At 36.1% G+C, this 12,731-nt stretch overlaps 1 protein-coding gene across 2 annotated transcripts; it reads right to left on the bottom strand.

Moving 5' to 3' along the window:
- Positions 1–1,488: 1,488 nt before the first annotated feature.
- On the bottom strand, positions 1,489–11,579 carry LOC143877264 (nudix hydrolase 8-like). 2 transcript variants are annotated; one of them, XM_077379224.1, is made up of 9 exons: positions 11,424–11,579; positions 9,414–9,685; positions 7,494–7,559; positions 6,233–6,370; positions 5,190–5,267; positions 5,038–5,088; positions 4,852–4,886; positions 2,910–3,018; positions 1,489–1,925 (listed from the first exon to the last, which is right to left on the bottom strand). In XM_077379224.1, exons 1-9 carry the CDS (start codon positions 11,446–11,448, stop codon positions 1,719–1,721), a joined length of 981 nt encoding a protein of 326 aa, XP_077235339.1. In that variant the 5' UTR covers positions 11,449–11,579; the 3' UTR covers positions 1,489–1,718. The 2 variants fall into 2 exon arrangements, with proteins under 2 accessions (XP_077235339.1, XP_077235338.1); XM_077379223.1 differs by lacking the exon at positions 11,424–11,579 and adding an exon at positions 10,816–11,413.
- Positions 11,580–12,731: the final 1,152 nt, after the last annotated feature.

Raw genomic sequence — 12,731 nt, 5'->3', positions numbered from 1 at the left:
ATCAGAGTCTTCGTGATCCATTACTTAATTGATTAGAAACGTCGCCGGGAAGCAATGTCTCAACGAGCGGGGAGCCATGGTCTCTCAAGGTATGGAGGATCTACTTTCTGTTACAGCACCTGAGTCCTGCTCAATCGATGCCCTCCCATTTCGAGTCCATCTTCAACCCTACATTTTGACCCTACATTTTGAAAACGGAGTTTTTATAATGTGCCCGACCGGGCATGCCCTTGGAAAAGGTGCCACCCTTGTCACCTTGTTTAAACAAAAAGCCAAGTGATTTCTATCGAGGGAAAAGACTATTTCTTTGGCTGCACTCTCGGTTTCACCCTCCTTACGAAAACATAGTAGTGCTAGCATCATGGTCCTGCGAATATCAGCAGCCTTAATTTTTCAGACCAGTGGTATTTTTGTAGTTTTGAACAAGTCATGTTTGTCTACAACCTTTCGAGCATCCAAGCTTGCCCACAACTTAGGATTGAAAAGTACTGTCTAGTTTGTAAGAGCTCTACTTCTACCCCATGAAAGTTCGGATGTGCATTATGTTGTAAGAGCCATAACAACATCATGAGAATTTATATGATGGGTGGCCGTGAAAACATGTGAAGTCTAAAAAAGTTGGTACGGCCCACATTTTTTTATGATCCAAACCGTTCATCTGTTTGGGCCCCAAAAATCATTTCCATAGGATGATCCTAACCCTCCGATCTAAACTGATCTGAATATGGAGATTTCCAAAAATCATTTATGAAATTTTCTACAGATCGGAGGGTTAGGATCATCCTATGGAAATGATTTTTGCGGCACAACCTATTAACGTTGTGCCCAAACAGATGAACGTTTGGATCATAAAAAAAAGTGGGCCGCACCTACTTTTTTTTAGACTTCACGTGTTTTCACGGCCACCCATCATATAAATTCTCACAATATCATTTCCCTCTAAATGTTGGAAACCAAAAAATGTTTCCTAGGCTCTGTTTCTTACTACCGAAAATGGGGGTAAAAATTTTATGCCCATTTCCCACTTAAAACTTTCCTAGGCTCTGTTTCTTTGTACCGAAAATGGGGGTAAAAAATTTATGCCCATTTTCCACTTCAAACAATGCGTCAAATTTGTTTTGGGCCCATTTTAGATCGAAAGTAGGGAAAAATTTTCCACAAGAAATTCTTTTCCTGCAATCCAAACAGGGCCTTCAATCAAAGTATTCAGTCCGGATCGAAAAATGTCTCATGCATGGGAGTTGCACCATAATATGGTGCCAATTAGCTGAGAACTGGATCATTCCACCTTTCTAATTTCTTTCATCAACTGTTAAGTGAGAGTGAAAACCCTTGTATAAGGCAAACACAAATTGCTCTCTTGCCTCTTATCAACTAAGACCCAACAAGAAAAGAGAATTCATTAGTAGCTTGCTTGGTTATAGTATGTTTTAGACACATTAGTATATGGATAGTGTTTTTTTTATTAAATATATCTACAGTCAAAAATTTTGTTAATTACGCAATAATTACCTTTATGTGAAATATATATACATTCAAAAGCTTCACAATACACATATGGAGTGCTACTGGGGTTGAACCCTGTGCAATGGGGGGAGGTAGAACATAAGGGTTCACAATGTCGAGGTCATGAGGTCAATCCCAATTAGCTGGTTGAAAAAAGAAATAAAATTTATGAACAATAACAAAAAAAATATATCCATGGAGTAGACATATCTTCAATTTGCTTGGCAGTTGAAATCTGGGTCCTCCACCACATTATAGTACAAAGAAGATGATCTGCCATCGAATTTCGAGATCACATGATGAGCAGTTAATCCGCAATAATGCTTCCTAAGGCGTGCAATGCAAATGTCAATGATCTTCTTGAACATGTTGTCTCCTTGGATAAATGACTGCTCTACAAATTCCACAAGGGGCATCCACTGCAGAAGAGTAAAGAGAAGTACCTAGGATTCAGAAATGAGGTCCAACAGATAATCTTACATTATAGGGCGATGATATTTTCAAACCCCCCCCCCCTATAACGTGATTTGACGTCAAAAAGCGATAAAGTTGCCCACTGTTCACGTTATAAGGGGGCGCATGCGAACTGCAGGGGTTGTGAAAATATCATCGCCCAAATTATAAGGTAGTGTCCTAGCTTTCATTTCATGACAATGTTTGATTTTTTTATTATATTTATTTTTGGGGGATTAGGCCTGTAGCTCAATTGGTTGAGGCTTTGGCCCTCAACCATGAGGTCGTAGGTTCAATCCTAGCTGGCTTAACAAAAACTACTTGATTTTTTTCTCTTCATTTTCGTGAATAAATAACAATACTTGAAATATTAGACTCAGACCCAGAACAACACAGTGCAGAACTAGGGGATGAGAGAAGGTTATTGACTATTGTAGATACATTACTGTGAGTTATTGCAGTAATTTTTCTCTATATAATGGATGGTACAAGGCAAAGGTCAATTTTCAACTTCCAAAGAGTAATAACATGTCATATCCTAGTGGCATGCACTTACATTTTGCAACCATTAATTTGTATCCAACCTGTTGAAAATCAGTAAATGGCAGGTTTCCATGCTCCTTACTGGGACATCGGCATGGTTAACATAGATCTTTAGGACATCGGCATGGTTAAGGTGATGTAAAATTTGAATTTGTGTTGGTCTGTTATCTATGGAGTATACTAGATTTTTAGTAATACTCCAATATCCGAGATGTCGGTAGTAGGTTATGCAGATAGAACAAGAGAATGCAAAATGTAGAGAAATTCTTTTATTGTTTATCTGAGAAACAATATTTGTTCTTCTCCTTCATCTTCTTTATGTTTATTTTATAAAGTTCAAAGGTGGGTTTTTTCCATTTCAGGAGACAGTACGTCAACTTAATTAAATTTCTGGGTAATTAATTTACCTTGGCAGCTTGAATTTCCATCTCGTCGATAGCAATCTGAGTAGATAGAGGTCTCAGCATGCAGATGAAAAACAGATCTGACTTTTCAAAAGCCACATGGTGTGCATGCCTGCAGATAAATTTATGGGAAAAATATTATCGCTGAAGTGCTGACATTAGCTCTTGTTAAGATGTAATAGTTACAAAACTTTCCTAGGAAAGACTATATGGATAAATTCAAACCCAAAAAATAAAGCAATCACATAAAAATTGAGTGACATGAAAATAAAATGGTAGCACCCTTAACAAACTTATCAATTTATAGAACTGGAAAGGTACAATATCATACTGCTAGAAATGAAAGCTTGATCTCTTAAGTGTACATCAAGAATTGTCAGGCATACCAATTTAATCACGAACCATTATAGAGTAACAAATATTCATTCATAACTGTATTAAATGGGACATCATTACTTTAGTGCACCCATTCAATTTAGGTGAATTGCAACATGAAAACTGTAATCAAGCAACACTTCAAAATTCCCCAAGTTAATCATTGACTCACCCAAATCGAGTCAGCTTTGACCTTACTGAGTCAATCAAAAACTCCTTTGACCTGTTTAGTCGCTACAATTGGCGAGTTTTTATCCAGCTAAAAGTTTTTGAACATTAAATTCAAAAGAGTGAAAATGTTCATTTATAAAATCTGTCAATTGTTTAGTGCGAATCAGTTAGTAGTAGCCCATTTGAGCTAATTATGAGTGATACTAAATGATTTCTCCCACCATTTTTGTGCAAATATCCCCTCAACTTAATTTTGTGCTACTAATATCATCCTAGAGAACCAGTTCTGTTAAGTAGTAAGGTTTATGAATTAATATCGCAGAGAAATGTCCAGGACTACAATACAAGAATACGTATTTCAAAATCACCCTTATGCTTACAAAATATTCTGAAGAGCAATATAAGGTTTCCATCTAACTGAAAAATGACAAAAACCACTTTACATATGGTATTGATAATTCTTTGTAGCTCCATATGGTTATTTCTTGAGATTATAATATGGTATGAAGTGTTGTTGGTCTTACTTTGAATCTGAGAAGAAAATGAAGTCACAACAAAATGATTTCTGGCACAATTTTTCTCAGGAGTTTAAGATTTTAAAACCTAAAACCCAACGTTCTTACTCCTGAAAATCTGGTTTTCAATTGTTATTTCAGATGACAATCAAGGCACAGGTATATCTTATTGGTCAGTTTTTGTTTAGGAATTCAGCATATTTGACCATAAACCAAAGCTCAACCTTCTTGTCGGTGCATTTCCATGCAACAGACAAGCCTACATGGACATAAATTTTTACACTGATCCTAGGAGTGCGATACGAGTGTGTATATTTCAAAAACATGACCTTAGGCTTATAAAATATGATGATTAGGAAGATGAGGTTTTGAACGCATGAAAAATGTCCAAAAGCCTTTTATATATTGTATTGATAATTCTCTGTAATTCCATATGGTTATTTAACTTATTTCTTTAATATATTATTAACTGCTGAAAAGTTGGTTTAATTCAAATTTGGGAAGAGTACAAGTCACAACAGAATGCTTCCTAGCTCAATTTGTTTCACAAGGATTTCAGATTTGAAAATCCAAAACTAAACAATATAATTCCTGAAAAGCCGGCTTTCACTTGCTAATACAGAGCACAGTGATGGCACAAATAACGCTTCTTGGTTAGTATTTTCTTTTAGGGATTCAGCATGTTTTGCCACAAACCAAAGGTCAACTTTCTTATTGGTGAATTTCCAGGCAACAGGCTAGCAAAAATTGCTTTTAACTACCTGGACATAAATATTTACACTAATATGTTTTTACATAATTGAGAGATCGTAAGTCATTTTATTTCACCCATGTTTTACGAAATTACATTTGCAACCACGCTAAGAAAACATAACCATCATTACCTAAAAGCAATCACTTCCACAAATTCTGTATCGATCTGCGATATCAAAGAGAAATGCAGTTAACACAATGATATGCTTGATTAGAGATTGGTGTAAGATGACGAGTCTCAATGAGCAAAAAGAAAGGGAAATAAAAACAATTAGAACCAACAGGGAAAAGAATGGAATGACATCTTTGCTGCTTACACCAGTTTCCTCCTTAACTTCTCTTATGACTCCAGTAAAAATCTCCTCAGACTGGTAAACGATGAACAAGGGATCATAATGTAGGTAAGAGAAGAAAAAAAACAGGGGTTTTACCAGCACAAGTGACTAACATTGTTGTGGAAACCAAGTACCTCATGAATGAAACCAGTTGGTAATTTCCAAGAACCTTTAGATGTTGAAGAACAATGCTTTTCTTGCACAACAAGTACCTGTGAACAATGGAAAAATTTGCACTATAAAATACAAATGAAGGCTAAGCATTATACCTAGAGAATCAAAGTTAAATTTTACTATAGTTACATATGAACAATTGTTTGCATATGCTACTGCCAAAGCATTTCATGTCATGCATTGTGTCTAATGGTTATTTCCTAGAAGTTACTTATAAAAAAATGGAATTGGATTGCAAGAAATTCAAGTTGGGCGGTATTCTCAACTGAGTTGAAAGCAAGCAGCAAAATGATAATTTGTAAAAATTAAAAAAAAAACAACGATAATACAGGTCCTCGCTGAGGAGAATATTTTCCATTTCAAAATTTTCCATAGCACCCTTTCAAGAAATTCAAGTTACTCTGGTCATACGCTAGAGTAACCTTTCAAAATCACGGCGTCTGGCCAATCTCAGACAATGCGGTAGTCAATCTCAGACTGTGGTGTACACTGCCATTGTTAGTTTTGAAAGTAAGGAGTAAAATAGTCATTCCAAAGGCTTGAGACAGTAATAGAACTTATGTGACTAGGGTTCGGGAACAGGGTGATTAGATACAATGATCATGGAATATCCTTAATGCAAAAATGCAGCTATATTATCATAATGTAAAAGCAAATTTGTCAGAAAATAATTAACATAATAAAGTAATTAAATGATTGGAATATATTAACAGTTTGAGAAATTATATGGTGTCTACATGTATATTTTTCCAAGGAAAAACACTGGAGGTGAAAGCATGTGGGGCCCACCACCTTGTGACCCAAACTGTTCATCTAATGGGCTATATAGTGGATGGGCCACAACCAAAAATCCCCAGCACTGGACGGTTCTAATCCTCTAAATTTGGGATGAGAGAGAGAGAGAGAGAGAGCATGAGAAACCAAGATGAGAAATGATCATTCATGCACAGACCTGTACATGCAAGAGTTCGCAATTTCATCCCAACACGATTTATAAGCATACCTCATTTTTGTCATTGACCACAAATCCCCCGACTCCCACTTGATGTGAAGCATTAGCAGGGAGCATGCAAGGTCCTTCAGGAATCCAATATGTTAGCATTACATATCCTTGCTCAGCATGGTGGTATTGGAATCCTACCTGTAACAGTATCAATAATTTCAAAGACTCCATACGTTATGGCCCTGTTCGTTTGAGATTATGCAAACCGATTGTGAGTCCCAAACCAATTATTGGACTCAAAATTAAACATAAATTTGAGTCCAGTAATTGGTTTTGAACTCACAATCAGTCGGCATAATCTTAAACAAACAGGGCCTATATATTGAGATTGTTTGAGCAACATTCTTAAGCTGTACTACGCAGATTTCTACCTTGATAGGTACACTCAATATCTTGTAAGACTATATGAAGGAAAGCTTTGAAACGACTAGAAGATGTAAGTGAATTTGATGAAATACCAGATTAACTACCCCAAACAAGCTCTTTTTGTGGGGATCTACTAGTCAAAACTGCAAGGATTAACTCAATGCATGCGGTGAGCATAATTGTAGCAACATCTTTACTTTCGAAATTTATCTGCCTTAACCTGACATAAGAATGTATGCGGGACAATGTATAATTTTTTTACAAACTCTGACATTCAAAATTGAGCATAATTGCAGCAACATCTTTACTTTGGAAATTTATCTGCCTTAGCCTGACATAAGAATGAATGCAGGACTGTCTATAATTTTTTACAAACTCTGGCATTCAAATAATTAAGTAAATATTTCTTTAACTCTTACAAGGCCAAAGACTAGGTTTACATAATAACATTGTAGCTATCCACAATGTTGGTATTGGTGTTGTGTGAAACTATATGGTGCCTGAGAGTGAAGTTCGGTGTAGACGGTACGTCAAAAGTACTGCTCTTGATATTTGATCCGACAGCAGCCTCTTAAAATGTGGGCTGCTGTTGGATCAAATATCAAGGGTGTGAAATCCTGCACTGGACTTCACGCTTGGGCACCATATAAAATCTCTTGGTGTTGTTTCTGATGGTATTATAGAGAGGAATAGTTTAGCATAACCAGGATGAAAGACAGGAGAGGGTTATTGGTTTTCCTCGAATAAGAAAACTGAAAAGTGCTACAGTGGCAAGAGATTGTCTCCAACTTCCAGGGGATTTCCTCTTGTTGCTTTCTCTGATCTATTGGTTGAGAGAGGGAAGGAGGGAGAGAGGGGTCCTTCTTATAGAATAAATGAAAACATTAAAGTGTACCTTCACAGCAATTGGAACAAGCTCAGATCGTTCCACTGGCAACTTAAGCCACACTCCCTTCTTTCCCTGCAATGAAATTATAGAAACTTATTGACTATGGACCACAATGAATCAAAAGCAAAGAGCCTACCAATTAACTTTAAGTTATAATAATGAAGAAGATAAAAACTAGCTAAACATTAAAATGTATCTGCACACTGCTCTTGAACATGACCACACATGTTTCCTATAAAATGTTCATTGGCAATAGCATGACCAAATATATGCATGTTGCTTATATGTCCAAGAGCATGACCTAAGTACATTCGTGTTGCCTTTAAGAATACTCCCACATCTCTCACAAGGTTGTCCTCAGAGGAGACAAGAGAGTAATAGTGCCCTCAAATATCAAATGGTATTTGCATCCACCTTTATTTTCTGTTCAACTAGTATAATCCCAATAACCTCTGGATGTATGTGAAAACAGAATAGGCGTTTAAGTACTTTTGATTTGAAATTCAAAATGCAATTGGATATTCTTCCAATAATTTGTAAGAATGGTCAAAATAGAGCTTCCCAGAATTTCTAAGCATATTTTTAGCATGGGAGAAAAGTTTGTCAGAAATATATGTTTCTAAATTGTGTTTTTTTCTTGTGAATGATGGTATTATGAGAGAAGAGATTACCAGAAATATAAAATCACTTTATTTGCAACTTCTCATGGTAGTTCTAAATGACTGCAACAGAATACACTATGTTGGATATGCTCATGGAAGCCTATAGGCTCATGCCTATGTTCAACAATTTTCTAGATCATTACGATTTATTGCGCTATCTCCGATTTTACCAAAACTATAATTAGGACCAGGAGGAATTAGGTGCCTGGAAAAGATCTACAAGTTCTTAACAAATGCAACAATGAATCAAAGCTATAAGTTCAAATAGAAACCAGAAGCAAATTCATATGTCATCTTCACTAACAATCTGATTTGCAAAATCAGTACAATGAAACAGTTTTAAATGTTTAAAGTTGTTTCATTCATACCATATTGTTTGCACATTAATGGATTTTCATATCCCAAATTCACAAAGAAATGGTTCTAGAGCTACTAGTCAAACAGACTACAAAAATGGAGATCAGAAAGAAGCAATGCATGCCCCAATTATCAAGCAAATGTTATATGACTGATGGACACCGATAATATCTTTATGCTCTTACAAGTGACACCATCTACTGCATATGCAATCCTCCTTACATTAGTTTGTCCAGCCACATCTGAGTGGTAAGTACAGAGAAACAAAAGGTTAAGAGCAATGTAAAAATGTCATCTTTATAATTCTCCAATAAAGTAAATTCTAGTATCGCTGAGAACATTTATGCATCCAGATGTGGTTCCAATTTCTAAATACAATGGAGCTATAAAAGTAAAGAAAAAAAAAGGGCAAACTTAGAACGATATAGCAACTAACACATTCACTTTGATGATCAGTTATCATAACTTACATTAACAGTATACCATGATACCATCATTCTTTCTAAAATTGACATATTGATATGTGCATTATTCAAATACATGTTTATCAAGATGGAAATCGAGTATACCAGCCTCCTATTTTAAATATGCACTGTACATCTAGATGTGTTTTATATAAAATCTAGTATATTGTCTATTTCTATTATGTTCCCTCTTTGTATTTGTATATCTTGACCATCTCAGTCTTTTTCAATGAAATTCTTAACCATTAAAAAAAATTCTAGATTTATGTTTTCTGTTGAACAAATATCAGGTCTCTTAGGGTGGTCATATCAAACCCTTCTATCCGATGTGTCTGCTTACAGGCTACAGAGAGAACAACAGTAAAGCACCCTAAATTTAAAACAACAAAATATATTCATCATTATGTAGAGAAGCCTTTTCACAGGTTCAAGAACCAAGGTACCTGCAATTTCCAATGAGAAAGAGAGGCCTGAAGGATAGAAGCAAAATCATTTGCATCATATGGTAATCTTTCGGGATTAACCATAACTCCCTCATACTCATCTTCATACGTATCGAGTACATAGACTTCACTGGATGACGAACTCGAACAGGCGCCATTTATTCCATTTATCCTAGACGAGTCACACCCCGACAATAAGTTTCCTTGTCCGGCGGAATGGATATCTTGACTTGAGGTTCTAGCAGCCGTACAAGAAGCCTTGAGTGAAATGCCTGAATTAGAAAAATCAAAAAGAAAAAAAACAACTTAGATAAAGAATGATCATTAGATACTGATGATTGTACAGGTTCATAAATTTGTAGACATTCATCCTAAACTCCCCAGTACAAGAAGCGGGACCTTAGAAAATAAGCTCATCATTAAAAAAAACCTAGAAAATGAGCTGATTTTCCATTACAAATGCAACTAAAATATACAAAACAACTACCTTAACCTTGCACATACGACGCAACAATTGTGGGAGAGAAACAGGGTATCATAAGTTAAGGCCTCTTGGGATACCCTTAAAAAATTATTTGCAATGGTTATAATACTATTATATCTATCAGATTCAATCTTATTTAATGGCTTTCAAAGTGACCTTGATGTCCAATTTATGAATAAGATTGACTTAAAATAATCTTATTAGCAATTAAGGACTGATTCTGGTAGTACCCAAAGAGGCCATTAATGTACCAAATAGTACACAATTTACAGAATTCATGTTTTCAAAGAAAACAGCTTCCCCAAGTTGGAAAAGAAATAATTTTCAAATTTCGGAAGGTTGGAAGTGTACAGCTCTGTCCTTCCAGAATGCAGCACTGTAAAAGGTTTACCAAAACATGTCTCTTCACATCAATACATCATGGCTTATCCATAATTGACTGTTAAGAACAAATTATGAAATTCAAAAGGGCAATAAAGTTTTTAAAACAAAATCTAAAAGAATTACACCGCTACAATAAAGAGCAAATCATCAAAGCAAAAAATAAGAAACTAGCTTAAAAGCCACAATTGCCTAAAACTAAACCAAGTCAGAAATAAAATTACGCACTTTGCGATCCAAATTCATCAATGTATTTGGTTATTACCTCTCGTATCGAACCAGCTATAAACTCAACAAATCCCAGATTCCAACACAATGTCTCAAGCTTCCATCAGTGTAAACTAATGGAAATTCATACTTTCTAAGCCCTCCACAACCCCAAAAAACAACACAAGTTCAATCAAACTTTTTTTTAAGAAAAAAACAAAATTAAAGCTACCTATCAAGTGGCAAAAGAGACTCACAAATCAAACTAATGAGACGCTTCAAAATATGTGAAAATCTCACTCCACCACTTTAGAAAGAAAAAGGAACTACCTCGAGAAGAACAGGCGAACCGAAGTGAGATTCCAACACTACCCCTGCACCTGCAGGCCAAAAAAGGATTTGAACATGTCTTCCCCAAACCCACTATCTCCGACGCGGTTCGCGAATCAAACAATTTACTCTCCATCATCAACAAATTCCAACCACACACACTAACAACAAAGTTCATATCCACTCCAATCTCATTCTATATATATATATACAAAACAAGATAAAATAAAATAAAAAGTATCGAATCCAAACAACCTTTTTAACCAATATCTAGTTCCCTAACCCACATCCCACCATCCAAATCACTCCAAAACAAGAAAGTTACATGGGTTTCATCGGAGCAAGCTAGAAACGATAAAAGACAACCAATTTCAACTATTTTAAAAGTGATTCTTATCCTAAAAAAGTGAATTATGAAGTGGGTTTTCTCATTATTGTGTGTTGTGAAATGGGTCTTGAACAAGAAGGTCTAACATGGGCGAAATTGAAAGCTCTGAATGCAACTTCAAAGAAGAAAACGAGGGAACAAACAAACAGAAACATAAAAACAAGAGAGACGTTATCATTTACATTGCAATTATTTTAGTTCTTCTTGGAAGAGAAGATACCTGAAAAATAATGCTCGGTGAGCATAAAGCACGTGACTATTGTCTCTGAGAAAAAGAAGGTTGGGGAATTTGTGGCTGAGGAGATTTTTGGGGGGCTGTCGAAGATGATTTACGTTGTTTTGTTGATATTGCAATAGAGAAATGATATCACCACTACCGTATTGTGATGCCACTCCTCACTTCATTAAAAAGTATGGTATGGTAAATAGGTTGCGTCCCAAAATTCATTTTCATAGGTTGATCCTAACCCTTCGATCTATAGAGGGTTAGGATCGACCCTCTAATATTCAATCCCTATAAAGATCGGAGGGTTAAGATCAACTTATGGGAACGATTTTTGGGCACAGCCTATTTAGGCTGTGGCCCATCTAATGGACGGTTTGGATCATCCTATAGTGCGGACCATACCGGACCATACCGTACTTTTTAACAATGTGAGGAGTGTGTTAATCAAAATCCGGTGGTGGTGATGTCATTTCCCATTTCAATATCTATCTTATTCTGTTCGGTGGTGTTTTTAAGGCCGTTGAGATAATCATCCTATGGTGCGGGACATTCCGTACTTCTTAACAATGTGAGTAGTGGGATCATCAAAATACAGTCGTGGTGATATCATTTCCGATTGCAATATCTATCTTATTCTGGTCAGTGGTGTTTTTAAGGCCGTTGAGATAATCATCCTATGGTGCGGGACATACCGTACTTTTTAACAATGTGAGGAGTGCGATCATCAAAATACGGTGGTGGTGATATCATTTCCGATTGCAATATCTATCTTATTCTGTTCAGTGGTGTTTTTAAGGCCGTTGAGATAATCATCCTATGGTGCGGGACACACCGCACTTTTTAACAATGTGAGGAGTGCGATCATCGAAATAGGTTGTGGTGATATCATTTCCCATTGTAATATCTATCTTATTCTGTTCGGTGGTATTTTAAGGCCGTTGGGATAATCATCCTATGGTGCGGGTATGGCCGGACCGTTCTTTTTAATAATGTGAGGACTGCGATCATCAAAATATGGTGGTGGTGATATCATTTCCCATTGCAATATCTATCTTATTCTGTTCAGTGGTGTTTTAAGGCCGTCGAGATATCCACGCGTCATAGAAAACCCACGAGCGACTAAATGTGGTTTTCTTTGAAGGGAGGGAGATATGAAATGTTAAAGGCACACCTGTAATTTGCGAAATGATATTAGCACTCCAAACAAAATACGGAAATCATGTATAACGGCACTCCTAAAGCATATGGGAGTAGCAGTATTACTAGTATTGCCTAAGTAGGGGTCAAGGTTTTAAATTTCGG

Source organism: Tasmannia lanceolata, unplaced genomic scaffold (genome assembly GCF_043159265.1).
Source record: "Tasmannia lanceolata isolate RefF3 unplaced genomic scaffold, GAP_Taslan_0.1 ptg000005l, whole genome shotgun sequence".
In the NCBI taxonomy this organism is placed as follows: Eukaryota; Viridiplantae; Streptophyta; class Magnoliopsida; order Canellales; family Winteraceae; genus Tasmannia; species Tasmannia lanceolata.
The sequence above is the reverse complement of the archived record's forward strand: the minus strand, read 5'-3'. Positions and strand labels throughout refer to the sequence as shown.

What these genes read in the sequence shown, in the direction of transcription:
- LOC143877264 (XM_077379223.1), bottom strand. Translation starts at nt 10,993, where the DNA reads ATGAACTTTGTTGTTAGTGTGTGTGGTTGGAATTTGTTGATGATGGAG. An exon ending in TTGTTCCAATTGCTGTGAAG is followed by an intron (nt 6,371 to 7,493) that starts GTACACTTTAAT and finishes ATACTGTTACAG; the next exon opens with GTAGGATTCCAATACCACCA. An exon ending in TGGAAATTCAAGCTGCCAAG is followed by an intron (nt 1,926 to 2,909) that starts GTAAATTAATTA and finishes ACTCTTCTGCAG; the next exon opens with TGGATGCCCCTTGTGGAATT.